The following is a 27,823-nucleotide window of genomic DNA, read 5'->3' as shown; positions in this document are numbered from 1 at the left end:
TTAAAGTGTGGTTGAGGCTGGTAAGATTCTGGGAGGTCTGGTTGCCCGGCCTGGCTGAATGGTTCTTCTGCGTTCTCCTGACCACAGCTCGAGGTCTCTGTGTGATGTTCTTGGGGGCTCTGGCCAGAGCCAGAAGGGGAGGTGCCAGCTTCAGTATTCTGTCTGGTGCATTTCTTCCTTCCTTCATCCAGTGTTTCCTGAGCCTTTGCTCAGCACCAGGCCCTGTGCTGGGCAGAATCGGGGAGGGACCCACAAGATGAGTAGGCCCAGGCCCTGTCCTGTGGGCCGCCTCAGTTGCAGGGGAGACAGAGGTGGACACAGATGGTCCTGGACCAGAGAAATGGAGGTTGTATTGGAAAGTGAGAACCTGGAGGGACCCCTCACCCAGCCAGGGGGCATCAGGGAAGGCTTCCTGGAGAAGGTGGGGAAGTGTGCTGGCAGGAAGGGAGAACGTGCTCAAGACAGAGGAGCTTGTGCAAAGGCCCAGCTCCTGATTGAACTGTAAGCCATGGGGAGATGTGGGGCAGGTTGAGACTCCAAACCCCCAGTTAGGGAGCTGAACTTTTTCCTGGAGATGGTGGGGAATCACTGAGGGCTTTTGAGCAGGGGAGGGCAAGGACCAGAGGTCGAGCCAGGGGGATCCTTCAGGGAGCCATGTCAGGGGAAAACAGGAGGCCAGGAAGGAGGCCTGCGCTGGCATGTTGGAGTCATCATCTGGGATCGTCACACCAGCCTTGGTGGGTGAGAGTCATCCCCAAATTACATCAAGGAAACTGAGGCCCCGAGAGCCCCAGGAACTAGTGAAGAGTGGATGAGCACCTCCAGTGCGCAGACAGGTGTAGTGAGGAGCATGGGAAAGGGGCTGGTCCTCCAGCAGGTCCGAGCAGAGCTGGAACCTAGGTTTCCTAGTTGCCCCAGCCCACAAGACCTCCCTGAGCCCCTAGTGAGAGACATGGGGTGAGAGAACCTTCTGGAACCAGACAGAGAGCAAGAATGGTGACAGTGCCAGGAGTAGTGGCATTATGAAGTGTGAGGCCCCATCACAAGTCAGCACTTAAGGTGCCTTATCCGTTATGGCCGGTGTGGTCAGTCATCTGAACAGTCTGGGCCAGGCACCCAGGATGCTCCCTCACGGGCGGGCAGTTGATGGCAGCTGGCGGCTCAGCTGGGACTGACAGCTGGGATACCCACACATGGCCCCTCCACGTGATGCTGGCTTTTCATAGCATGACAGCTGGGTTCTGAGAAGGCATATTCTACGAGGCCCAGGTAAAAGTGGCAGGCTTCCTCTGATCTCGCCTTGAGAGTCCCAGAGCCTCACATCTGCTGTTGTGTATTGGCCAAGCTAGTCTCTTCCCAGATACGAGGGGTCAGGAATCAGCCCTTATCTCTCTCTCTTTTTTTTAATTTTTAAAAATTTACTTATTTATTGGTTGCACTGGGTGTTCATTGCTGTGCATGGGCTTTCTCTAGTTGTGGCAAGTGGTGCTCCTCTAGTTATGAAGTGTGGGCTTCTCATTCCGGTGACTTGTTGTGGAGCATGGGCTCCGGAGTGCAGGCTCAGTTGCTCCGCAGCATGTGGAATCTTCCCAGACCAGGGATTGAACTTGTGTCCCCTGCATTGGCAGGTGGATACGTATCCACTGTACCACTGGCGAAGTCCAGCCCTCATCCCTTGATGGGAGGAGTGACCAAGAAGTTTGCATCGACCACAGTGATTATATCCCCATTTTACGGATGAGGAAACAGATCTAGAGAGGTCTGGTGACTTGCCCAATGTCACACAACTTACTAGTGGCTAGTAAGTGGCAGAGCCAAGATTTGAGCCCAGGCAGTCTGGCTCCAGAAGCTGTGCCCTTAGCTAGTACAGTACACAGAGAGAAGAGACCCTAGGTCAGGGCAGAGAGGAGCTGTGGTGCTCCAGGATTTGGTCTTTGCCCAGGGGAAAGAAACAGGCCTCTTCCCTTAGAGCTCCTTGAGCCTGGAACTCAGGACACCCACAGAGGCCCTTTTCCATCTGGGAGTTTCCCTTCTGCTCGGGCATGAACCCTGACCTTCAGGCTTAGGCGTGGCCAAGGCTCAAGAATAAATGGGAACAGTTCTTTGTGACCACTGGGATGGGGTTCCTCTCTGCAGTCCAATTTTCCCATCTGAATGATAGGGGGTGTTCGGCCTGATCTCAGGAGCCCTTCTCAGGGCTGATACTGTCCTTTCTTTGAGCTTCTGTCCCTCTTGCTATTGCAGCCCCATCCTCCCTGGGTTGGGAGCCTGGGAGTCCCTTGAAGGCAAAGCCCAGGCCTGACTCATCTTTGGGCCCAGCATCGTGAGGAGCAGGGCTTGGTGTTTGTGGGTGGGCTGCGTGGAGGCAGGAAGGGGAGGGTCCATGTCTGAGCCCGGCCTCCCTGTTCTCACCGCTCAGCCCCGAGCTCCCAGCACCGGATCCTACTGGACTTCCTTTTCCTGGACACAGAATGCACTTACGACTACCTGTTTGTGTATGACGGTGACTCCCCCCGCGGGCCCCTGCTGGCCAGTCTGAGTGGGAGCACACGGCCTCCGCCCATCGAGGCTTCCTCGGGCAAGGTTGGTGGGGCTGGGCTGCGGGGCCGTGGCTCGAGGAGCCAAGCGAAGTGTGTAGGACATGGGGGTAGACACACAGAGGGAAACACGAGGCTAGGGCACTCGGCACCCATCGGAAGGATACAGGGGCAAAGAAAGGTGGAGAGAGACAAAGACAGGAGATGGGGCGCCCCAGGGTGGGGGGTGCAGGAGCAGACCCCCATCCGTGCCGCCCCAGAGCCCCGTACCCCATGCCTGCAGATGCTGCTGCACCTCTTCAGTGATGCCAACTACAACCTGCTGGGCTTCAACGCCTCCTTCCGCTTCTCTCTGTGCCCGGGCGGCTGCCGCAGCCACGGGCAGTGCCAGCCTCCGGGGGTGTGTGTCTGCGAGCCGGGCTGGGGGGGCCCCGACTGCGGCCTGCAGGAGTGCTCAGCCTACTGCGGCAGCCACGGCACCTGCGCCTCGGTGAGCCTGTCCCCCTGGACCCCGGCCTGTGGCCACACCTTCCACCCCCACCTCCTGGCTCTGACTCTGCTCCTGCCTGAGACAGCCTCTGCCAGCCTGCCCTCTCCCAGGATGCTGACCCCACCCCGGGACCCTGCTCCCTCCTGCAGAACTCCCCACTCCCCCACCTATGACTCCATCCCACTCCACCGGGGGCCCCTCCTTGGCCTGAACCCACTCCCAGCCTCACCTGTAACCCACCTGTCACATGTGAACTTGCCTTCCTTCCTCTTGCCAGGCCCAACTCCACCCTCCCACTCCCACCCCTCCACTCTGTCTGGCTTGGGCCCCCAGCTGTGACTTCTGACTTTTTTTTTCCCCAAGTCTTTATTGAATTTGTTACAATATTGCTTGTTTCATGTTTTGGTTTTTTGGCTGGGAGGCACCCCTGCATTGGAAGGTGAAATCTTAACCACTAGGCTGCCAGGGAAATCCCATGACTTCTGACCTTTGACCACTGACCCAGGGCCTGAGCCATGCATGTCCAGCTCTGGGACTGGATCAGCTTCGAGCCCTCCCTGCCTTGACCTCCCCGGACCTGAGTTCTTGCAGCCCAGGCCGACCCTGACCTCACCACTGTTTTTTTTTCTCCAACCTGTCTCTCTGTCTGTCCTCGTTTTTCTTTCCGGGTCTTTTTCCTTTTCCTTTCTCTGCTGGTCTGGCTTCTTTTCTCCACTGCTCCGCCTCCCTCTGGGTGTGTCTCTGTGTCCATCTCTTTTTCCGTCTCCTTCCCGTCTCTCTCCTTGCCTCTCTGTTTTTCCATCTTCTCCTTTCGTGTTCATCTCTCTCTTCACTTTCTGCTCCGCCTGTCTCACTCTGGCTGTTGTCTCTGGTGCCTGTCTCTGTCTGTCTGTCCCTGCCTGTGTGTCCCCTTCCCCCCAGCCCCTGGGACCGTGCCGCTGTGAGCCTGGTTTCCTGGGACGCGCCTGTGACCTGCACCTGTGGGAGAACCAGGGGGCTGGCTGGTGGCACAACGTGAGTGCCGGGGACCCCGCCTTCTCTGCCCGTATCGGGGCAGCCGGGGCCTTCCTGTCCCCACCGGGGCTGCTGGCTGTTTTCGGAGGTGAGCAGATGGCATATGATCTGAGTCTGGGGTCTGGAGGCCTGGCAGCCTGGGCCAGGGCCTGACACTGTCCTCCTCTCCACAGGCCAGGACCTCAACCGCGCCCTGGGCGACCTCGTCCTGTACAACTTCTCTACCAACACCTGGGAGCGCTGGGACCTGAGCCCTGCCCCGGTATGGCCCCCACCTCTGCCCCGCCTGGGGGAGCCTGTCCACTCTGGGAGCCAGCCAGGGCATCCCAGTTGCTGTTCAGTCGCTCGGTCGTGTCTGACTCTTTGCGACCCCATGGACTGCAGCACACCAGGCTTCCCCGTCCTTCATTATCTCCCCAAATTTGCTCAAACTTACGTCCACTGAGTCGATGCCGCCCCAGAGTGACCCTGTTACCCCGCACACCCCCAGCCCCTGCAGCTTTATGCAGGGTTACCGACCCCTCCCACTCGTGCTTTTCTTTCTTCTTCCTTTGTCTTCCTTTCTGCTTCTTCCCCTTCTGTTTTTGTCTCTGACTCTGCATCTCTGCTGTTTGGGTCTCTGCACCTCCTGCCCTCTGGGTTGCATCTGACTCTCCTGGTCTCTGTCATTTCTCGCTGATAGTTCCTCCCCTTCCTGTGTTTCTCTGCCACCCCCTCTTTGTATTCGCACGTGTCCATCTCTTGGGGTCTCTCTTCTTTTCTCCCCTGGCGTGTGTCTGTCTGTCTCTCCGTCCTGCCCTGTCTCGGCATCTCTGTCTGGCTGGCCGTCCCTGTCCTTCTGGGTGGCACCGCCTGTTTCCCTCTCCATCTCTGCATCCTGGTCTCTTCCTCACAGGCTGCCCGTCACTCCCACGTGGCTGTGGCCTGGGCGGGCTCCCTGGTGCTGATGGGCGGTGAGCTGGCTGATGGCACCCTCACCAGCGACATCTGGGCCTTTAACCCGATGGGCGGTGGCCGCTGGGAGCTTCTGGCACCACCTGCCTCCAGTCCCTCAGGGCCGCCCGGCCTGGCAGGTCATGCAGCAGTCCTCGTGGACAACACCTGGCTCTATGTGTCTGGTGGCCGCACCCAGCACGACCTCTTCTCCTCCGGCCTCTTCCGTTTCCGCCTCGATGGCACCAGTGGGGGCTATTGGGAGCAGGTGATGCCAGCAGGTGGGCGGCCCCCTGCCGCCACCGGCCATTCCATGGTGTTCCACGCCCCCTCCCGTGCCCTGCTGGTTCACGGTGGACACCGGCCATCCACTGCCCGGTGAGTGACCTGCCCTCCACCCCCGCTTTGCAGAGCCGGGCCTGGCCCAACACCCTGGGCCTTTAGGCTTTAGAGGTCTTTGCCCACTGATAGACTCCTGCGGTCACTCAGCCTCCCCTTCCTTTCTTCCTTCACTCATTCATTTGCTCACCCACTCACCCATTCTCTACTCTGTCATCCAATCTCTTGGTCACATGCTTCCCCACGCACGCCCACTCGCCGATCCATCCCCCTCACCTCTGCTTGGTGTCCAGCCCTGGCTAGATTATGCAGGGAACCCAGAGATGTGTCAGACTTGGGTCCTGCCTGTGAGTTGTTGCTAGTTCCAAGAGGATAAATATCTAGTAAAGCCAGTCTCAACCCTGGGGGATCACGACTCCTAAGAGCCCAGAGGAGGGAGAGAGGCCCTTCCTGCCCTGAGCCCCTCTCCCACCCCTCCCCGGCAGATTCTCTGTGCGGGTGAACTCCACCGAGCTCTTCCACGTGGATCGGCGCGTGTGGACCACCCTGAAGGGCCGGGATGGACTTCAGGGCCCACGGGAGCGAGCCTTTCACACGGCCAGTGTCCTGGGCAACTACATGGTGGTCTATGGTGAGGAGGCTGCCCGTGCCCACCTGCCCACCTGCCTGCCTGCCAGGGGCCCACGTCTGAGCTGAGACCCCCTGCATGGATGCCCTCACCTCCCCCAGGCTGGCCAGCTGTGCCCCTCTCCTCCTTCCCCAGGGGGCAATGTGCATACCCACTACCAGGAGGAAAAGTGCTATGAAGATGGCATCTTCTTCTACCACCTGGGCTGCCATCAGTGGGTGTCAGGGGCTGAGCTGGCCCCTCCAGGAACTCCTGAGGGTGAGTGGCCCCTCTGTTTCTGTCAGGGGCTCCTGAGGGTCACATGTGCCCCCATAGTGATGTGGGGCTTTGGGCAGAAACCACCCGGTCCTGTTTGGAGCTGGCCTCAGGAGGCAGGACCTGGGCATTGTTGCTGTGCAGATGGGAGACACGTTCAGTAGCATCAGATCTGGGTTGCAGTTGAGGTTTTGCCAGTTTTCAGTCGTCCCAGGGAACTGCCTCCAAAGAAGCGCCTTTCTCAAGGTCCGACAGTGGGCAGATGCTGAAGTGGAATGGCCGTTCCTCAACAGCTTTTTGTGTAAAAGCCACCATTTAATCTCTCTGTACCTCAGCTTCCCCCTCTGAAAACTGTAATAACACTTAAACCTCTGGGCTGTGGTGAGAATAAATTGATAAAGCGAAGAAGAAGTGAGCATCGTCCAGGAGGGGCCCAACACACCGTCCTAAGAGCGCAGGGCCAGAGAGCTCACCTGGAGGGCGCGTGGAGAAGCCTTTCAAGCTCAGGAGATCAGGGACAGCTTTGCAAATGGGAAGAAAATCACAGGACCTCTCCTCAGAAAGATACTTGTGTGCACAAGCCGGGCATATCCTTTCAGCGGGCTCTGGACTTCCCAGAGGTCCATCTGTTCTCCCCACCCTACTGAATAGAAGGGTGAGGACAAAGGACAAGTGTAAGAGAAGGGACAGTAACATTTAAGGGGTGGGCAGGAGGAGGGATCCATAAGGAACTCTGTTTGACCGTCAGAAATAAAGCCTTGGCCTAGCGTTGGAGGCCTCCAATCCCAGCCCACCTTTAGGCTCCCTCACTGGATAGACCAGAGTGTGAGGCTTCTGGAGGCCTCTTCTTTCTTTGTAGATTTTGATCCCTGGGCCAGGTCCCCTGCACTTACAGAGCATATAGGTACTCATCAGTCAGGACTCTTGGTTGTAAGTGACAGAAAGCCTACTGCTTAAGCAAAAAGAAGAATGTCTTGACTCCCTTGAGTAAAAACTGGCTGCAGGCTGGCCTGGATCCAGGTGCTCATGTGATGGCCTCGGCCATGTCTCTCTCCAGTTCTCAGCCTGGTTTCCTTCAGTCTCTGGCAGGTTTGCTTTTGTAGATGGTCACCAGCAGCTCTGCGATTATATTCACCCCTTTTAAAATGCCCGGAGAGGGGACAGATATATACCTATGACTGATTCATATTGATTTATGGCAGAAACCAACACAATATTGTAAAGCAATTATCCTTTAATTTAAAATAATTTTTTTAAAATGCCTGGGAAGAAGACCGTATCTTTCCCCCAAGAATAGTAGAAATTATGTTCCCTCCCTGAACTAGTCACTGACTCTGATCAGCCTGGGCTCAAGCCCCACTGCTGCCAGAGTCCAGGCCAGCTTGACTTGAGCCTTGGGGAATGTGAGTGGGAGGAGTGGTTTCCCAGAGGAAACGCAGAGGCTGTCCCTGGAGGAAGGTGGGTATCGGGCAGATGAGAGCCAGGTAGCCCACCTCAGCTCCCCAAGGGCAAGGTTTCATTTACAGAGGAGGAAAGCAGGACTCAGAGAAATCCAGTCTCTCACCCAAGGTCGCACAACTAGTCAGCAGTTGATTTGTGATTTGAAGTCAAGGAAGTGGTTCAGTTCAGTCGCTCAGTCATGTCTGACTCTTTGCGACCCCATGAACCGCAGCTCGCCAGGCCTCCCTGTCCATCACCAACTCCCGGAGTCCACCCAAACCCATGTAAGGAAGTGGTAGACCCAGGATTTGAACCCAAGTCCTTCTGATCCCAGAGAGCATGCTCTGTCTGAAAGATGACTTGAGCAGTGGTGTGGGAGCTCCAGGAGATGAGAGAACTAGGGCCGGAGCAGGGCCAGGCAGGCTGGGAGCACCTCGTTGGACGAGTGGGGTTGAAGCATGGGGGGCTCAGGGGTGGTCCTCTACGTGGGTAACCATGAAGGTGAGGGGGAGTTGTGGGGCAGCGGTCTCATGTCCTTGAGGGGTCTATGTTCTCCTAGGCCGAGCAGCGCCTCCCAGTGGCCGGTACTCACACGTGGCGGCTGTGCTTGGCGGCAGTGTCCTGTTGGTGGCCGGGGGGTACAGTGGCCGGCCCCGTGGGGACTTGATGGCCTACAAGGTGCCCCCCTTTGTGTTCCAGGCACCTGCTCCAGATGTGAGCACTGGGGTGACAGGGAGAGGGTGGCTGGGGAGGAGGTGATCTGGTTCCCATGGTTAAGGGAAATTGTGTGGGGGTGGGTCCCAGGGAGAAGGGGAAGAGATCCCGAGGGCTGTAATAGGAGGGAGGTCAGACCCCAGGTCCGGGGGAGGAGGAATGGTGGTCCCTGGGGCTGAGGGCAGAGGTCCTCAATGTTCTGAGCAGTTGGGGTCCCCTGGGACCATCAGGGTGAGCGGGGGCGTGGGAGGAGGTGCTAGGTCTGAGTGCCCCCTCCTCCCTACCCACCTCTCTGCAGTACCACTTGGACTATTGCTCCATGTACACGGACCACAGCGTCTGCTCCCGAGACCCTGAATGCAGTTGGTGTCAGGGGGCCTGCCAAGCCGCCCCGCCTCCTGGGACTCCCTCGGGGGCTGTGAGTGACTGTCCTCGTTCTCTGTGCCCTAGCACAAGACCTGGGCCTCAGTGTCTTTTTCTGCCTAAACCAAGTCGAGACGGACTTTGCTGCGCGTGGGAGACTCGTTTTCACACTTGAGATGGGCATTCCTGACCCTTGACCCTTTGACCCTCTTCTCCATCCTTTTGTGCTTCTGACTCTGTCCCTAGATTCCCCGCCTGTGTCCTCTTGATCTTTCTGGTTCCAGCTCGGCTCTCAGTTCCTTTCTTCAATTTCCTGACCTTTTTCTGCCCCAAGACTCCTGAATCCCCGGTCCCTTAAGCTCCCGTGGGTGGTGACTGCCATGTATCCCTTCTCTGCAGTGTCCGGCTGCCAGCTGCCTGGGCCTGGGCCGTCTCCTGGGTGACTGCCAGGCCTGCCTGGCGTTCAGCAGCAGCGCGGCTCCCCCCCGGGGGCCCGGCGCCCTGGGCTGGTGCGTGCACAATGAGAGCTGCCTCCCTCGGCCTGGTGAGTGTCCAGTGGCAGCGTGGGGAGGGTGGTGGGGGGGGGCGGCCCAGCACCCCACACCGACTCCCCTCTCCCGACCCTCCTGTCCCCACAGAGCAGGCCCGTTGCCGCGGGGAGCAGATCTCCGGCACCGTGGGCTGGTGGGGGCCCGCTCCTGTCTTTGTGACCTCCCTGGAGGCCTGTGTCACCCAGAGCTTCCTGCCTGGCCTGCACCTGCTCACCTTCCAGCAGCCGCCCAACGCCTCCCAGCCTGACAAGGTGGGGAAGCCGGGGTGAGGAGCCCAGCATGGAGTCTCGAAGGGCCTGGTCTTAAGAGTTCTCATTTTTTCAAATGGATCTTTTTTAAAAAATTGTTTTTATTTGTTTATTTATCTTTGGCTTTGGCTGTGCTGGGTCTTCATTGCTGCGTAGGCTTTTCTCTAGCTGCGGAGGGCAGAGGCCGCTCTTGAGTTACGGTGCACAGGCTTCTCACTGTGCTGACTTCTCTTGTTGAGGAGCACGGGCTCTAGGGCGCATGCGCTTCAGTAGTCGCAGCATGCAGGCTCAGTAATTGCAGCTCTCAGGGTCTAGAGCACAAGCTCAATAGTTGTGGCACAGGGGCTTATTTGCTCCATGGAATGTGGGGTCTTCCCGGACCAGGGATTGAACCTGTGTCTCCTGCATTGGCAGGTGGATTCTTTACCACTGAGCCACCAGGGAAACCCTCAAATGGACCTTTATCACTCTTGTGTTTACCCCTTAAGTCTTCACAGTCAAGGATCTGATTTTCCTTATTGACTTAACTTTTTTTTTTTTTCTTTTCAAAAACCTGTGGTGAGATAACACACAACATAAAATTTACCATTAGTGATATTTAGCACATGCACGATATTGTGCAACTGTCACCACTCTGTAGTTCGAAAATATTTTTATAACCCTGAGGGGAAGCCCCAGATCCATTAAGGCATCACTCTCCACTCCTCCCTCCCTTTGGCCTCTGGCAACCACTAACCTTTTTCTGTATCTGGATTTGTTAACCCTGGATAGGTCGTACAATGGAAGCATATAATGCATGGCCTTTTGTGTGTGGCTTCATCCACTCAGCAAACGTTTTCAAGGCTCATCCGTGTTGTGGCACGTGTCAGACCTTTGTTCCTTTTCTAAAAAATTGTTTGTTTAGTTTTGGTTGTGCTGGGTCTTCATTGCTGTGGGCGGGCTTTCTCTAGTTGCAGTGAGGGGGATAGTCTTTATTGCAGTGCGTGGGCGTCTCATTGCAGCGCCTTCTCTTGTTGCAGAGCACAGGCTCGAGGTGCATGGGCCTCAGTAGTTGCCTCATGCAGGCTCAGCAGTTTTGGCGTGTTTGTATTTCTTATCTATCCTTCCACAGTTTACCTATTCAAATATGAGTAAATTGATATTTAATTATTTTTTGTTTCTTGCGGAAAAAGTAACATGTCATCTACACTGTACTGCCACTTTCCTTTTTTTCTTGGTGTATCCTGGCAAGTGTCCCATAGCAGAAGTTAGGAAACACTCTCTCTCTTTTTAACAGCTTCATAATAATCCATTTACATTCTAATGCCATAGTGTTCTAGTTTATTTAAACAGTCTCCCATGGGCTTCCCAGGTGACCTAGTGATAAAGAATCTGCCTGCCAGTGCAGGAGACATAAGAGATACTGGTTTGATCCCTGGATTGGGAAGATCCCCTGGAGGAGGGCATGGCAACCCACTCCAGTATCCTTGCCTAAAGAACCCCATGGACAGAAGAGCCTGTTGGGCTATAGTTCATAGGGTTGCAAAGAGTCAGGCACGACTGAAGCAACTTAGCGTGCATGTACCCATGGTGAATACTTGGGTTGTTCCCCCCTTTCACAGTTATAAAAACACATACTCGCAATAAATCATGTAATATGTCCATTGCTTTGACTGTTGGATCTGGACTCCTTTTTTTATCTTTTTAAATTATAACTTACATACTGGTTCATTTTACAACAAAGAACAGGATACATAGGGTGAGGTCCTGAAGGGTTCTGATCTTCTGTCCCCACGGAGTTGGGATGAGACATCTTCCTGGAACATGAATGTGTTCACTAACCTGTAACCTGGGAAGTTCTCCAAACCCCCTAGTTAAGGGAGCTGGACTCTGAAGGGCTTCAGTGGAAAGATAGGATGTTGAGATAGGGCCCTGGAGCTTAATGAGAGGTGGAGATGAGCAGGGGCTAGGAGCCCGCTGTCTGCTGTCCGAGTTGGAGCCCAGCTCCCTTCCTAGAGTAATGATGGGTGAGCTGTCTGTCTCCCCTGCACCCCTGATCCTGGCCTCAGTCTCCCATTAAGTAAAACAGAAGAGGAGATTGGGTTGCCTGGTCTCTCCGGCTCAGATGTGGCTGGAGAGGCCTGAGGCTCCTGGGGCCGGGCAGAGAGGCCCTCATGCTCGCCTCCCGCCTTCACCGGCACAGGTCTTGATCGTCCGCAGCACGACCATCACCCTGACGCCGAGCTCAGAGACCGACGTGTCCCTGGTCTACCGTGGCTTCATCCACCCGCTGCTGCCAGGAGGCCCTGGGGGCTCTGGGGCTGAGGATGTGGCCGTGTGGGCCCGGGCCCAGCGCCTGCATGTGCTGGCCCGGATGGCCCGGGGCCCGGACACAGAAAACATGGTGAGAATGCCTGGGATACTCAGCGGGCTCTTTATGATAAACACAGGGGGCGTAGGTGTGTGGCGGGGAGTAGGACTAGGGAGAAACTGGAGGCCTGGGATATATCCTTAGTGGAGGGAGGGCTGGAGAGGGTGTCTTCATTTGAACAGAATTGGAGGGGAATTTTAAAAAAGTGGAAGCTCTCAGTTACCGGGTCAGACGCCCCTGAGGAGAAGGTGGGTCGCTGGGAGGTTTGGGGATGCTGGGAGGTTCTTAGGGTCTAAGGAACTCTGAGGCCCTCCTCTTCCCTGGAAGGGACGGGTGCTCAGTGGCTTTGGGGCTCTTGGGGTTTTCAGGAGCCAGAGTGTGGGTGGCACGTTCAGGGGCCCCGTCTGTCCCCCAGGAGGAGGTGGGGCGCTGGGTGGCACAGCAGGAGAAGGAGACGAGGCGGCTGCAGCGCCCAGGGTCAGCTCGCCTCTTCCCACTGCCCGGCCGGGGCCACAAGTACGCAGTAGAGATCCGGGGCCAGCTCAATGGCTCAGCAGGCCCTGGGCACAGCGAGCTCACTCTGCTGTGGGACCGGACTGGCGTGCCAGGTGGCAGCGTGAGTACCCAGAGGCCCTGGACTTTCTGAACCCAGGGCCACAAGCTAGCTCCCTTGACCCTGACCTCTTACTTGTTGACTCCTGAACTCTGGGTCTTACCTTGAACCTCCCAGACCCCAGCATCTGACCTCCGGAGTCTGCTCTGGTCTCATATTCTGACCCCCGTCCATGTCTCTGACACCTCCCACCCTGACCTCACTGACCCTGACTTCTGCCCTCCCTACTTTGACCTCTGATCTCTAGATTCTCTCAAACCCCAATCCCATTTCGTCTGCCAGTGTCCTAGATCCTGACTTTCTGCATGCCCAAATTCTCAACCTTGTCTCCAAACCCTTAAGTCTTTAGCTTCAAACACTGATCCCTATCCCAAACCTTGACCTGGAGCATGGAGCCCTGACCTTCCTCTGACACCCCCACCCCCAGGAGATCTCCTTCTTCTTCCTGGAGCCCTACCGCTCGTCGGCCTGCGCCTCCTACTCCTCTTGCCTGGGCTGCCTGGCAGACCAGGGCTGCGGCTGGTGCCTAGCCAGTGCCACCTGCCACCTGCGCCAGAGCGGGGCCCACTGTGGGGACGCTGGGGCCGGCGGGTCCCTGCTCGTGCTGGTGCCTGCCCTCTGCCCGCTCTGCGAGGAGCATCGCGACTGCCACGCCTGCACCCAGGTGCCCACCAGGCCGCAGTGGGGAGGTCTCGGCATGGTCAGCCAGAGCAGGCGACTCAGCCCCGGGGGGAGGGACCCCAGGGCTGGCCAAGGGACCCTGTGGGTAGTGGTAAGGGTAGACATCTGGGGCCCTTGTTAGGAGGTGAGAGTCGGGTGGGAGAGGGGCTGGAGAGTGAGCTTGACATAGTCATGACTCTGCATGTGGCAGGGGCTGGAGAACCCAGCTTGACATCTCTGCACCAGAGGGGCCTTATCCGCTTGGACGCCAGAGCCCAAGAGCAGGTCTTCAGGCCTGCTGGCTCCAGAAGTTCAAGCCATGTATCAGCCATTCACCTCCTTCCATTCCACATCATCATTTTCCCTGGAAGTTCATTCCTTGGGAGGGTTAATGGAGCCTCAAGGCTCCAGACTTTCATCCCCCACCCCTACCCTGGGCACTCGAGTCCCAAGAGGAAGGAGAACACCTTCCTGTCCCCACCGCACTCTCACCCCTCAGCTCAACAGAGGTCACTGAAGGGCCTTTTCTGTGCTCTTCTGAGCTGGTGCCAGCTCCTGGACCAGTGAGACTGGGAGGAGGGAGGGTGACCCCCCGCCCATCTCTGGATCCGGGAGATTGGGTCAGCCCCACCTGGACCACACAAAGTGGCACTACTGCCCCCAAAGCAAGCAGTGCGGGTCAGGCAGAACCCGTGGATCTCCCTGGCTGTGGGAGGGAGGCGGGCTTGGACCAGGGATCTGTGAGCCGGTGCTGGGGGGCTGGTGCCAGGAGGCCCAGGGGAAGGTTCAGCTGGGCTCTTCTTCCTCCATCCTCCCAGGACCCCTTCTGTGAGTGGCATCAGAGCACCAGCCGCAAGGGGGACGCGGCTTGCAGCCGTCGCGGCCGGGGTCGGGGTGCCCTGAAGAGTCCGGAAGAGTGTCCCCTACTCTGCAGCCAGTGAGCCCCGCTGGGCCCAGGGAGAGGGCGTGTGAGGGTGTGTGTGGGGGCCGGGCAGTGCCCTGACCCGGTCCCCCCCACCGTTCCCTGCCTGCCCCCAGGCGCCTGACCTGTGACGACTGCCTGGCCAACTCGAGCCAGTGCGCGTGGTGCCAGTCCACCCATACCTGCTTCATGTTCGCCGCCTACCTGGCTCGGTACCCGCACGGGGGCTGCCGAGGCTGGGACGACAGGTGCGGCCTGGGCGGCAGGGCTCCCGAAGGGGAGGGTGGAGGTGGACGGGGTGGCGGAGACTCGGGCAGCCTCACACCCGCCTTCCTGCAGCGTGCACTCAGAGCCTCGGTGCCGGAGCTGTGACCGCTTCCTGACCTGCCACGAGTGTCTGCAGAGCCACGAATGTGGCTGGTGTGGAAACGAGGACAACCCCACGCTGGGCCGGTGAGGGTCGGGGGCTGGGGGCGGGGCCGGTGGGGGGGCTCTCTGCCCACCCTGATTCTAACGGCCTCTTTGTTTCTCTGCCCCTTGGCCTTTTTCTCTGTTCTTCTCCCCCTTTTCTCTCTCTCTCTCTCTCTCTCTCTCTCTCCTCCCTCCCAACTCTTTCCCTATTTCTGTGACTTGTTTTCTCTCATCTTCCCTTCTGTTTTCTTTCTTTTGACCTTTGTGTTTCTCTTCTGTCTCCCTTTGTCCGTATCCCCCTCTCTCTTTCCTGTCTTTTAAAATCATTTTTGCCTGGCTTTCCTGGTTTTTTCTCTGCCTCTCTTCCATTTCTCCTTCTCTCTCCATATTCATCTTTCTGTCTCTCTGATTTATCTCCTCTCCCTGTCCCTGTTTCTCTGTCTCTCTCTCCTTACTATGCCCCTCCACCCCAACTGCCTTCTTCAATCCCCCTGTCCGCAGTTGCCTCCAGGGTGACTTCTCAGGGCCTCTGAGTGGGGGGAACTGCTCCCTGTGGGTCGGGGAGGGCCTGGGGCTGTCTGTGGCCCTCCCCGCCCGCTGGGCGTATGCCCGCTGTCCGGATGTGGATGAGTGTCGCCTGGGCCTGGCGCGGTGCCACCTGCGGGCAACCTGCCTAAACACCCCCCTCAGCTACGAGTGTCACTGCCAGAGGGGCTACCAGGGCGATGGCGTCACTTACTGCAATCGCACGTGAGTGGGGCCTGGGTTTCCATGGAGATGTTGGCCCAGGGCGGGTACGGGCAGGGAGGCTGGGAGGAAGTGATCCTGGTGTCAGGCTGCCTTCCCTGGAGCCAGCCTCCCCAGTGAGCCTTGGGTTTTTACCTGGCAAAACAGGCCTTCATTAGAGCGACAGGGTCCTCACTGTTACACGGTTACTGTGGAGACGGGTCACCCTTGGACTGGAGGCCACAGTTGCCATAGAGATGGAGGAGGACCAAGTTGAAAGGGGTTTTCACAGAGAACAGATCACCAGTGGTGATATTTGGTTTCTATAGAGACAGGAGTTACTACACGTGATGGGGTTACCTTGGAGACAGGGCCACCCACGGAGTCCAGGATCCTGGAACAGGCAGTAGCTTCTGATGGTGTTGCCATGGAGATACTGGGGTGGAGCGGGGAGAGGGGTGGATGCCTTGGGGGCTCCAGGCCTGCCCATCCTTCCCCCACCCCCACCACACCCCCTCAGGTGCTTGGAGGACTGTGGCCACGGTGTGTGCAGCGGCCCCCCAGACTTCACCTGCGTGTGTGACCTGGGCTGGACTTCGGACCTGCCCCCTCCCACGCCTGCCCCCGGCCCCCCCGCACCCCGCTGTTCCCGGGACTGTGGCTGCAACTTCCACAGCCACTGCCACAAGCGGGGGCCCGGCTTCTGCGACGAGTGCCAGGGTGAGCAGCCAGCTGCTAGCCTCAGGCACCTCCCCGGGGTTCCTGAGTCCCCACCCCCAGCTCCAGGTCCCTCGGTCCCACTGCCTGTTCAGCGCCCGCCCTCCCTCCGGGATCTGCACTTCCTCCTTAGTCTGGGTACCAGTTGCCCCGCTTTGAGCCAGCTGGGGTCAGAGAGGGTCGGGCTCCTTCCTGCCTTGGCCCCTGACCCTGCCTCCTGCCCACTGGGCCCTCCACAGACTGGACGTGGGGGGACCACTGTGAGCGGTGCCGACCTGGCAGCTTCGGGAACGCCACGGGCTCCGGCGGCTGTCGGCCCTGCCAGTGCAATGGGCATGGGGACCCTCGCCGAGGCCACTGCGACAACCTCAGCGGGCTCTGCTTCTGCCAGGACCACACCGAGGGTGCCCACTGCCAGCTCTGCTCCCCTGGCTACTATGGGGACCCTCGGTGAGCCAGGGGCCAGCCAGGCCGGGGTGGGGGCAGGGTGGGGTTAAGCACGTGCTGGGCCTGGGCGGGACTGATCTGACGATGCCTCTCCTCTCTCCCCCCAGGGCAGGTGGCTCCTGCTTCCGGGAGTGTGGGGGTCGTGCCCTCCTCACCAACGTGTCCTCAGTGGCACTGGGCTCACGCCGGTTTGGGGGGCTCCTGCCTGCAGGTGGTGGGGCAGCAAGAGCGGGGCCAGGCCTGTCCTATTGTGTGTGGGTTGTCTCAGCCACTGAGGTGCTGCAGCCCTGTGCCCCCGGGACCCTCTGTCCCCCGCTTACCCTCACCTTCTCCCCCGACAGCAGCACCCCATGCACGGTGAGCACCAGGGGCGCTCATGACAGGCCCATGTTCCCCCACCCAGTGGGAATCTTCAGACAGACCCTGGCCCCCATGTCCCTGCTTTTTCATCCATCAAACTCCCAACTCTATTCCTCAGGCCCCTAGCCCTCTGTTCCTCAGCCCACAGACCCTCCCACTTCCCAGGCTGCCTCCTGTTTCCTGGACCCCAGTTTTCCATTCCCCAGTCCAGTCATGGTAAACGTTTGTACCTTGAGTGCCAACTCTGATGGATTGGTAGTGGCTGCCAGGATCTGTGCATTGAGAAAGAGCCTCCATGCATGAGTGCCTGATTGATTAACCATGTCTGCTGTCAACACAGGTGTAGGAATGGTGGCCTCCATGCTACAGCGTGACAGTCAAACTAGGTGGTTCAAGCAGCTTTTGCCCCCGTCTCAGATTGCCCTCTCTTTTTGAGCTCCTCTCCTCTCAGACCCCAAGCATCGCTCTGTCTCTTCCTGATCATCTACTGATCCTCGACTCCTTACCTCTCCAGCTGAGCTATGTCCTGGCCTTTGATGGGTTCCCACGCTTCCTGGACACTGGTGTCGTCCAGTCGGATCGTAGCCTCATCGCTGCATTCTGCGGCCAGCGGCGGGACCGGCCCCTCACTGTGCAGGCCCTGTCTGGTATGGGCACTGGGGGAATGGGACTGCTGTCCTGGACTGTCCTTTGTCCGTGTACCTTGCTGCCTGAGGTGGGCTCAGGACCCAGCCTGACTGTCCCAGTCACTGACTTTCTGGGTGACGCAATTCCTTGCCACCTCTGGGTCGCAGTTTCTTCAGCTGAAGATTGTACTGGCTGGGTTGTGTCTCTGGAAAGAAGGTCCAAGTGGGGGACACAGAATGTAGCTGGTGTGGGGGCCCCCGAGCATCTCTCTGCTCAGCCTAGTGGTTCTCAACCAGGAGTGACTTTGCCCCTTGGGGTATTTGGCTGTGTCTGGAGATGTTCTGATTGTCATGATTGGAGGTACTACTGGTATCCAGTGGGTAGGAGTATCCCATGTACTTTGCAGTGAAAGGGCCTGTGTTTGGAAATGCTTCTCTTCATATTGTAAAACCGAGTGGCTGCAAGGCTGTGAGAGGGCAGAGTTGGGAGTTGTTCCTGCTGGTGATGGCACGCGAGCCCAGACACTGCACAGCGAGCTGCTAGAGCTGAGCGGTTGTCTCTGTCGTTTCACCCAGCGAGTGTTTACTGAGCACCCAGCTGTCAAGCTGGGCCTGCCTGGGCTCCATGCTGGGCGTGTCGAAGGGGACCAGGGACACAGGCGCTGCCTTCATGGACTCACAGCAGAAGGGGACGTGACAAACAGCAGTGAACAAATTATAGTCAGAATAGTCACACTTTTTTGAGAAGGGACGAGAGGAAATGGAAAGGACTGGGGACCTGCCCTGTCTGGGGAGGTGAGGAGGGATTCTTTGCAGAAGTGAAATTTCACTTGAGGCCTGAAGGGGGCAGTGTGGGCAAGGACGACTACTGAAGGAGGCATAGCAGATGCCCAGGCTCTGAGATTTGGTGGTAAAGAATCGGCCTGCCAATGCAGGAGATGCGGGTTCGATCCCTGGGTCAGGACGATCCCCTGGAGAAGGAAATGGCAACCCACTCCAGAATTCTTGCCTGGAAAATCCAGTGGACAGAGGAACCCTGCAGGCTACAGTCCATGGGATCGCAGAGTCAGACACGACTTAGTGACTAAACAACAGCGCCAAAAAACAACTTCCTATTCTGAGAATAAGAAGCTGGTCAGTGGTGCTGGAGTGCAAAGAGCTGGGAGGGTGGGAGGTGATGAGGTTAGAGAGCCTGTAGGCCTACTGACTCTTTATTTTTAAAAAATATTTATTTATTTATTTGGCTGCACTGGGTCTTAGTTGTGGCGCGAGCTTCGTTGCAGCATGTGAGCTCTTACTTGGCAGCCTGCAGTTAGTTGTGGCATGTGGGATCTAGTTCCCTGATCAGGGATCGAACCCATGTCCCCTGCATGGGGAGCATGGAGTCTCAACCACTGGACCACCAGGGAAGCCCCTGTCTCTTTAAATATCACTTTGTTACGACCTTGTGACGAACCTCTGGACTGTCTCCTTCAACAGGGCTGCTGGTACTGCACTGGGAGGCCAACGGCTCCTCGTCCTGGGGCTTTAATGCCTCCGTGGGCTCTGCCCGCTGTGGGTCAGGGGGCCCCGGGAGCTGCCCTGTCCCCCAGGAGTGTGTGCCCCAGGATGGGGTCCCAGGTGCTGGACTCTGCCGGTGTCCCCAGGGCTGGGCTGGCCCACACTGCCGCATGGCTGTGTGTCCTGAGAACTGTAATGCCCACAACGGTGCGGGGACTTGTAACCAGGTACGGGTAGAAGAGAGCCAGCCAGGTGGGACGGGGCAGGGGTGGGGGTGGTAATCAGGGCAACCCCCCCCCCAGCTGCTTCTGCTGCCCCCCAGAGCCTGGGCTTGTGCGTCTGTGCTGAAGGCTTTGGGGGTCCTGACTGTGCCACGAAGCTGGATGGCGGGCAGCTGGTCTGGGAGACCCTCATGGACAGCCGCCTCTCAGCCGTGAGTTATGGGCGCCACTCCCCAGGGAGGTGCCGTGCAGCCCACCTCCTGGATCCTTCTCCCCGCTCCACTCCCCAGACTACCCCCAGAGACCCTGTACCCAGCCTGTCACTTGACAATGACCTCACCTGAGCCCTCCTGTCCGCACCCCACCCCCAGGACACCGCCAGCCGCTTCCTGCACCGCCTGGGGCACACGATGGTGGAGGGACCTGATGCCACCTTGTGGATGTTTGGGGGCCTGGGCCTGCCCCAGGGGCTGCTGGGAAACCTGTATAGGTGAGGATGGCCCTGGGGAGGTGGGACACCTGAATGACAAAAGGTCACCTCAGGGGACGCTGAGATGCCTGTCAATAAGAGTCCTGTGGCGGCGGGGGGGAGGTGTGCAGAAAAATCTCCACGAGTGCAGGATACCCCAAACGATGCTGGGATGCTTGTCACAGGAGGCTTACCTCAGGGGCTGGGGTGCTTACTGGTGTATTACTGGTGGTGATACCCCAGAGGATGGTACAGTGATTGGGGTACCTACCAAGGTGGGGGGTGATGCCAGGGGATGCTGGGGTACCAGTGGGGGGACATCACCCCAGGGGTTTATGGGCTGACTGCCACATAGTGAGGCTGCCTTTTTGCATCTTGGCCCCAGGTACTCAGCGAGTGAACGGCGGTGGACACAGATGTTGGCAGGAGCCGAGGATGGGGGCCCAGGCCCCTCCCCTCGCTCTTTCCACGCTGCTGCCTACGTGCCTGCTGGCCGTGGGGCCATGTACCTACTGGGGGGGCTCACAGCTGGGGGCGTCGCCCGGGACTTCTGGGTCCTCAACCTCACCACCCTGCAGTGGCGGCAGGAGAAGGTGAGCATCTCAATCCCCAGGTCCCCACAGCCAGGCTCCAGCAGAGATGGCAAGAGCAGCTCCAGCCATCCTTGCCCCCAGAGGAGGACGCTTCTTCCTGGGGCCCCAGCACAAGTCCCAGAAGTTGAATTTCCTTGGCCGTCCTGGGTCACACTTAATTCCTGAGCCAGTCCCCAGCCTGGGGGATGTGACCCTCTGGGTGGCCAGGCCGGGACACAGTCCCCTTGTTGAGCTGGTACACTCAGCCCTGTGCAGCCAGAGTAAGAGTCAGGGAGCAAGGGCTTCCCGAAGGAACCCCGGGCTATTCCCACCTGAAGAAGTGACACCAAGCAGGCAGAAATAGTGACAGGTCTGCTGCTCGCCTGCCGGGACCATGACTGGTGGGAAGGCCTGGGGTCTGACCCCCTTAGCGGTTCAAGGGGAGAATGGGGAGCTCTGAGCCTTGCTTCTACCCACAAAATGATCCCTGACCTCTGCCCCTCTCCCTGGTGACCTCCACCCTTCATCCCCCAGGCCCCTCAGACTGTGGAGCTGCCAGCCGTTGCTGGTCACACGCTTACTGCCCGCCGAGGCCTATCTCTGCTCCTGGTGGGTGGTTACTCCCCGGAAAATGGCTTCAACCAGCAGCTGCTTGAGTACCAGCTGGCGACTGGCACCTGGGTGTCCGGGGCTCAGAGCGGGACGCCCCCCACAGGTGGGCCTGGGGACAGGGCTCGGCGTGGGGTCTGGGCACAGCGCTTTTGACTCTCGACCGTCCGCTTTACCCCCTCCTGTACTGTGTGGTCACCGCCCCCTACACCTGTTGTCTCCCTGTGTACCGTCACCCACCCCGCTTCTCGGGATGCTGTCTTTTGAGAAGTTCAGTTTCTCTACTTACCCCTCAGACTTCATGAGAAGCTGCCCACCTCCTGTCTAGTAGCAGTGGGACACTTTCCCTCTCCCAGGCCCTAGAACACTGCCCCTCAGGTATTTTCCTTCCTCTCCCTCTCTGCTGTAGCACATGGGACCTTTCTATGTGGCGCATGGACTCAGTAGTTGCAGCTGAGGGCTCTAGTTCCATGGCCTGTGGGATCTTTGTTCCCCAACCAGGGATCAAACTCTCATCCCCTGCTTTACAAGGTGGATTCCTAGCCACTGGACCAGCAGGGAAGTCCCTCTCCTTCTGCATTCTTTGATCTCTGTCCCCAAGGTCCCTCTGGCCACCCTGGCTCCCTCTTCCCTTTTCCAGAGTCTCAATGGCTGTCCTTTAGCACCGAAGGGAGAAGGAGGGGTTGAGAAAGGCTCCCCGGTCTCCAGCGTCAGGGCCTGGTTGGGTGGTGTCATGGTCATGAGGAGGGGAGCCCAGGGGGCCTTCTTGATCCCCAGCCCTTCCCCCAGCCTCTGTGCTCGCTCTCCCCGCACCCCTAGGTCTCTACGGTCACTCCGCTGTGTATCACGAGGCCACCGACTCCCTCTACGTGTTTGGGGGTTTCCGCTTCCACGTGGAGCTGGCAGCCCCATCCCCTGAGCTCTACTCCCTGCACTGCCCTGACCGCACCTGGAGCCTGCTGGCCCCTTCTCAGGGAGCAAAGGTCAGAAAAAAGGGCGAGACAGATGAGTCAGCAGGGGCAGGGGGAGGGCCCCCTCCTTTCCCAGCGCCCCAGGGAGTGGCTCAATCTCGGATTCCTACTCCGCCTCCTTTCCAGTCCCCCCCCTCCCCCAAGTCTCCCCTTCTTCTGTCTGACCTGGAGGTCAGAATCAACCACCAGGAGGTCAGAGGCCTGGGTTCTGACCTGGTGCTCCCACTTCTGGGTGTGGCCCACCCAGGCTCCTCCCCTTCCTGGCGCCCCCAGCTATGAAACAGGGAGCTGAGGTTTCTTGTGCCTCTGCCTCCAAGGCCAAGGGAGTCAGTGTGAGTGAGAGCAGGAAACCTGGGTGCCTAGAGACAGCCGCATTTTCCATCCATGAACAAGTTTCCAAGCCCTTCTTGGGGCTAGACTGCAAGGGAGATGGAAGTATGAGCCCCAGCAGGAGAACCCCAGTCCAGCTGGCGAGGTCACACAAGAAACCAGGGGTTCATCTCAAGCCATCCAGGCTGGCTTTCTGGGGAGCAGCATGGAGCATGAGGGTTCTGGGGGTTCACGAAAAGGAGATGGCTCTCGAGGCGGCTCTGAGGAACAAGGGAGATTTCCTGGAGGAAGGAGTGAGATTTGAGGAAGGTTAGGGTTGGGGTGGGCTGTCAGGGGCTGGGGTGTAGGGAGATTTGGGATGGTGGGTGGGCTGAGAGGGAGCAGAGGACTGTGGGCCCTCACAGGCCACCCTGCCGCGTGTCCCCGCAACAGCCCCGGCCCCGACTCTTCCACGCCTCGGCCTTGCTAGGGGACACCATGGTGGTCCTCGGGGGGCGCTCTGAACCCGACGAGTTCAGCAGCGACGTGCTGCTTTACCTGGTCAACTGCAACACCTGGCTCCTGCCCGACCTCATCGGTGAGTCCGCTGCCCTCCCGGGAGGCCCCTAGACAACCAGGGGGCGCTCTGGCCTGGCCGGAGACCCCCACTCGTTGGCAGTCACGTGGACCCCTTCAGACCAACAGGCAAAGCTCCGGTCTTCTCCACATTATCTCAACACCCACGGAAGCACCCTCCTTCCTTTTTTTTTTTTTTTTTTTAAGGAATGTTTTAAATTCTGATTATGAAGTCGTGGTAGATAATTCATAAAATAGGAAGAAAAGCATCCCCCATAATCCCATTCTCTAGAGATGGCTGTCATATGTGAGGGTGTTTCCTTTCAGTTCATAGGCTGGCAAGGGGCTGTATCTTGCCTTTGTATTTCACTTGACCATTGTAAGTGATTGACTGGGTTTCTGGGTCTGTCTCCTTTTCATTTTGTTTCTCTCTCTGTTCCTCTGTCTGTAGTTCTCTTTTGCTTTTAATCTATCTTTTCCACCACTGTGACTATTTTTTTCTGTTTTTTTTTAGGATTTAAAAAAGTGTAGGTGCTCTGTGATGACCTAGATGGGTGGGAGGGAGGTCCGAGAGGGAGGGGATGTATGTATACGTGTAGCTGCTTCACTTCGTTGTACAGCAGAAACAAACACAACATTGTAAAGCAGTTACACTCCAATAAAAATGCATTTAAAAAATAAAAATTTAGGGGAAATCACATAATGAAATTAGCCACTGTAAGATGAACCGTTAAGTGACATTCAGTACCTTCACAGTATTGTTCACCCACCACCGTGGTCTGGTTCCAGAAAATTTGCCTATTTTTATTCCACTCTTTCTGTTCCTTTTTCCTGTTGATGTGTCTCTTTCCCTCTTTCCGTCCTGCTGTGTGTGTCTGGTTCTCTTGTTCCGTTTGGCCTTGTCTATCTTCTCCCTGCCTTTTCTTGTCCGTCTCTGCTCTTCTTAGACCATCTCTCTGCCCAGCATCCCTCTCTGACTGGCTCCTGTGTGTGAATCTCTGCCTCCAGTCACCTGTTCTCTCTCTCTAAACTTTCTGTCTTTCCCCAGGCCCAGCCTCCGTGGGACCGCCAATGGAAGAGTCTGTGGCCCATGCTGTGGCCGCGGTAGGGGGTCGCCTGTATATCTCAGGAGGCTTTGGGGGAGTGGCCCTGGGCCGCCTGCTGGCCCTGACCCTGCCCCCTGACCCCTGCCGCCTGCTGCCCTCGCCCGAAGCTTGTAACCAGACTGGGGCCTGTACCTGGTGCCACGGGGCCTGCCTGTCCGGGGACCAGGCCCACAGGTAACCATGGAGACTGACAGCACCTGGGTGGGTGGTACTGGTGCCGTCCAAAGGGGGTTCTGTGCTGGGCCAGGCTTGTTGGGGAGTCCTCAGTAAGGTACTGTCTGGTTGGGACACCAGCTACCCTGGGAGAAGGGCCAGCTCATCATAGGTGGGGCAGGCTTGGGGAGCGCCCGAGTGGGACCTGTTAGTGGGCTGGGGCAGCTGAGTCTGAACTGGGCCCCAAATGACCAGTTTGGGGTCATTTAGACCACAAAGATTCAAAGTAGGGCTGTGTCTAGTGGCTTTTAGAAACACCTGAGTTGGGGAAGACTGAGACTGGAGAGGTGGGTGGGCCTGCTTAGAGAGGGCTCCCAGGGCCCAGCTGCCCTGGGCTCTGTCCAGCTCCGGAGACACCTTGTTTGTAGTTTGGGAATCCAGGCATCTCAGGAGGCTGAAAGTGCTTTGCTGGCTTTAGCACAAACTGTATTGGCCACAGTGACCCTCTGCTGACGTGAGGCTACTAACGGGCTTCATTTTGTCCCATTTTATGTGTCACCGTGTTTACTACAGAATATTATAGGCTCTGATTTTTAGGGTGCTCCCCTAGACTTTGCTAGGGGTGTTACATAACAGTGGGTACACCCACTGCTTTTCTAAAACCTAGAAAATTCTGAAACGTGTATGCCTTCAAGGATTTTAAGTCAGGGATTGCGAGCCTCCACGTGGGTGATGGGGAGTCACCGAAGGGGTGAGCAGGAGAGGGCAGGGGTGGGCTCGTGGAGGAGGGGATGGGGAGGGGAGGCTGCAAGTGTAGGCCTGAGAGGAGGAGCCTTGAGCTGGGCGGGGGGCTGCAGGGGTCGGTTAGGAGGGGGTGGTCAGGGAAGAATTTAGGAGGAAGAGGCCTCCATGGGTGGAGGGCCAAGGAGGACATGGGGTGTTGTCCAGTGTCTCTGGCCTGGGATGACAGGTGGCCGTGGGATCATCACCAAGTGAGCTCAGGAGGGGCCGGTCTGGGAGGCCTGTGCTGAGACCAGTTGGAATGGACCTGCAGGGCCTTTAGACCAGTGTCCAGGAGGCACCAGGGAGGGGCGCCGGGTGCGGGGAGGATGGAGCCTGGCTGAGCATGATGGGCCAGGCCTCCCACCTCCCCAGGCTGGGCTGTGGCGGCGCCCCCTGCTCCCCTATGCCCCACTCCCCCGAGGAATGTCGGCGTCTGCGTACCTGCGGCGAGTGCCTGGCCCGCCACCCCCGGACCCTGCAGCCTGGAGATGGAGAGGTGAGTGATGGGGGAGGGGGGAAAGCGTTTCAGGCACCACGGGGCTCTCCACCTGGGATCAGGTGGCAGGAACTGAGACTGGAGGGGTGCCGGGGGCCCTGACAACCCTTCTGAGCCAGTACCTCCCCCCCAGGCCTCTGCCCCCCGCTGTAAGTGGTGTACCAACTGCCCCGAGGGTGCCTGCATTGGGCGCAACGGGTCCTGCACCTCAGAGAACGACTGTCGCATCAACCAGCGCGAGGTCTTCTGGGCTGGGAACTGCTCGGAGGCCGTGTGTGGGGCGGCCGACTGCGAGCAGTGCACCAGGGAGGGCAAGTGCATGTGGACGCGGCAGTTCAAGAGGACGGGTAAGCGCCGAGGCCTGGTCCCCGCGGAGAGAGTCCGGGGGGCCTGGACTCCTGCTCCAGGGATGCCAGGGGCTCGGGGGCCTGGTCTGAGGGAGGAGGTGGGGGGCAGGCAAGGGACCCAGACCCACTCCTTGATCCCTGCGCCCCCCAACCTCAGGGGAGACCCGCCGCATCCTTTCGGTGCAGCCCACCTACGACTGGACGTGCTTCAGCCACTCGCTGCTGAACGTGTCCCCGATGCCGGTGGAGTCCTCACCCCCACTGCCCTGCCCCACACCCTGCCACCTCCTGCCCAACTGCACCTCCTGCCTGGACTCCAAGGGTGCTGACGGGGGCTGGCAGCACTGTGTCTGGAGCAGCAGCCTCCAGCAGGTACCATACCCGGGCGGGGGTGTGTGGGTGGCCCTCCCCTCCCCCCCACATTCACCTTTCTCCCCACCGCCGCCTCTGCCCCACGTCCTCCTCCATCTCCTTAGGTCTGCTCCCACCATCACACTTCTTCTTCCTTCCCACTTTCTCTCCCCACATCTCTTTCTTCCTTCTTTGCCTTTTTTTTTTTTTTTTGGCCACGCCACGGGGCTTGTGGGGTCTTAGTTCCCCAACTAGGGATTGAACTTGTGCCCACAGCCGTGAAAGCACAGAGTCCTAACCACTGGACCACCAGGGAAGTCCCTGAATCTCATTGTTCAAGTGTTTTTAGAGACCTCAGTCTCTGCCCTGAATCCTGGTGACTGGTAACTCCCCTAAGTCACCCCATTAACATAAATTCAGGTGTAAAGAGGTTCCTTGTGAATAACAAAAGATGTCCCCATCACTCAGGAACCCCTGTGCCTTTTAGTAGCTCAGTACCAGGGACCCTGGACAAAGACCAAATATATCTGGCGTCATACCACTCCATCCCATAGGAGGGTCATCCACATTAGAATATGTGCTGCCAAAGCGAGCACAAGGGTCATCCACATTAGATGGGAGAATTATTTAGAGCCTGGGGCAGTGCCTGCTCTTCAGTAGAAACTCAGTAATGCCCCCCGCCCCCCCATGCCCCACCGCCTGGGAAAATCTCCATTCTCTGCTGTCTGGGCCACAGGGAGAATGTCAGTGCAGCGGCTGGGGGCGCTCCGTGTGGCTTCAAGGGCAGAGGCCCCCTGCGGTGCCTCCTCTAACAAACAGAGGCCTCTCTCATCCTCAAGCCTGGGTTCCTGCTGGTGATGCAAGGTCTCCCTAAGTATTTTTGAGATTGGTATTATTTGTCTTTACTGGGATTCCAGGGACTGGAAGACAACACCCGTAGAGAGCCCGCAGGCAGCTGAGGAGCTGGGAAGTGGGAGGGAGTGGTGGGGCGGCTGAGTGGATCGCGTGGAGCTGGTGCTGCCTGGGAGTGTCAGAAGGCCGCTGCCACATCTGAGTTCTGGGAGGATCAGCTAAAAACTAAAGTGTGTTGGCTCAGGGTTTTTTTTAAAAACACAGGTCAAGGGGACTTCCCTGGCGATCCAGTGGTTGAGACTTCACCTTCCAGTGCTGGGCTGTGAGTTTGATCCCTGGTAGGGAACTAACATCCCACATGCCTCGTGGCCAAAAGAAAAAAAACAACTAAAAACATAAAAAAATGCCACTGCCCATCCCCCCACAACAGATCAAATGTAACAGGTTTGCAGACAAGACCTGTTGTGCTGTGGCTCAAGGGCAGCCATACTGTAATTGTCAGACTTTGTTCTTCTGAATGACTTTGGCCTCAGAGCCTGGGGCAGGCAACGGTGCTGTCTTCCCCACTGACTCACTGGCTTCTTCCTTCCTTCCCTTTCTCCTTTCACCAAATTCATCACCGAGCACCTTCCTCGTGCTGGGCACTTTGCCAGGCGGTGGGCATAGGTCAGCAGACAAGCTGGGATCCTGCGTCTCTTCCAGGAAACGCAGTTAATGGTGTTGGGCAGCATTGCATTGGGCCACTACAGTGGTCCCAGAAGAGAGTGCTCAGCCGACTGGAGCCTTGGGCTTCTAAGCCCCCTTCCCAATGGCCCTGCTGTTTGCCAAGGGGGGCACTAAATTTAGATCTGGAAGCCTGACCTGGAGGAGAATTTGGCTCCGGCTGTTCAGCCAGGCTCAGCTCATCACCGGCGTAGCCCGCAGTGGGTTCAGAGCTCCGGCCACAGCAATCAGGGTTTTCTATTTCAGGATTGCACAATTGCTTTGTTTCTTCCTGAGTGCATCCAGACAGACAGCCTAGACTAATCCCTTTCCCCTTGTACTTTACTTAAGGCCAGAGCTGTAAATAAAATGCTTTCATACAGTGAGGTAAGTTCCTGACCTCACTGCATACCCTGTCTGAGTGCCCGGACACAATAAGTGATGGTGCGTGAGCTGCAGTGC

The 27,823-nt window shown here is 57.9% G+C and overlaps 1 protein-coding gene across 3 annotated transcripts in view; it reads left to right on the top strand.

Annotated features, from left to right (window-relative positions):
- Positions 1-27,823, top strand: part of MEGF8 (multiple EGF like domains 8) — a 41,072-nt gene that overhangs the window by 4,144 nt on the left and 9,105 nt on the right. For all 3 annotated transcript variants that reach the window (XM_061139411.1, XM_061139412.1, XM_061139410.1), the window contains exons 2-34: positions 2,420-2,583; positions 2,821-3,027; positions 3,949-4,129; positions 4,215-4,303; positions 4,937-5,352; positions 5,799-5,944; positions 6,077-6,199; positions 8,196-8,350; positions 8,649-8,768; positions 9,113-9,257; positions 9,352-9,515; positions 11,695-11,895; positions 12,278-12,478; positions 12,903-13,139; positions 13,954-14,072; positions 14,174-14,305; positions 14,397-14,510; positions 14,970-15,218; positions 15,715-15,914; positions 16,151-16,361; positions 16,466-16,715; positions 17,233-17,365; positions 18,824-19,071; positions 19,167-19,277; positions 19,437-19,555; positions 19,920-20,127; positions 20,641-20,821; positions 21,535-21,698; positions 22,449-22,593; positions 23,620-23,851; positions 24,986-25,109; positions 25,243-25,456; positions 25,614-25,828. In XM_061139411.1, coding sequence (XP_060995394.1) covers positions 2,821-3,027; positions 3,949-4,129; positions 4,215-4,303; positions 4,937-5,352; positions 5,799-5,944; positions 6,077-6,199; positions 8,196-8,350; positions 8,649-8,768; positions 9,113-9,257; positions 9,352-9,515; positions 11,695-11,895; positions 12,278-12,478; positions 12,903-13,139; positions 13,954-14,072; positions 14,174-14,305; positions 14,397-14,510; positions 14,970-15,218; positions 15,715-15,914; positions 16,151-16,361; positions 16,466-16,715; positions 17,233-17,365; positions 18,824-19,071; positions 19,167-19,277; positions 19,437-19,555; positions 19,920-20,127; positions 20,641-20,821; positions 21,535-21,698; positions 22,449-22,593; positions 23,620-23,851; positions 24,986-25,109; positions 25,243-25,456; positions 25,614-25,828 — 5,754 coding nt within the window. In that variant the 5' untranslated portion in view covers positions 2,420-2,583. The remainder of the gene's footprint in view (positions 1-2,419; positions 2,584-2,820; positions 3,028-3,948; positions 4,130-4,214; positions 4,304-4,936; positions 5,353-5,798; positions 5,945-6,076; positions 6,200-8,195; positions 8,351-8,648; positions 8,769-9,112; positions 9,258-9,351; positions 9,516-11,694; positions 11,896-12,277; positions 12,479-12,902; positions 13,140-13,953; positions 14,073-14,173; positions 14,306-14,396; positions 14,511-14,969; positions 15,219-15,714; positions 15,915-16,150; positions 16,362-16,465; positions 16,716-17,232; positions 17,366-18,823; positions 19,072-19,166; positions 19,278-19,436; positions 19,556-19,919; positions 20,128-20,640; positions 20,822-21,534; positions 21,699-22,448; positions 22,594-23,619; positions 23,852-24,985; positions 25,110-25,242; positions 25,457-25,613; positions 25,829-27,823) is intronic.

Source organism: Dama dama, chromosome 4, assembly GCF_033118175.1.
Source record: "Dama dama isolate Ldn47 chromosome 4, ASM3311817v1, whole genome shotgun sequence".
In the NCBI taxonomy this organism is placed as follows: domain Eukaryota; kingdom Metazoa; phylum Chordata; class Mammalia; order Artiodactyla; family Cervidae; genus Dama; species Dama dama.
This window is presented reverse-complemented; position numbering and strand designations above follow the sequence as displayed.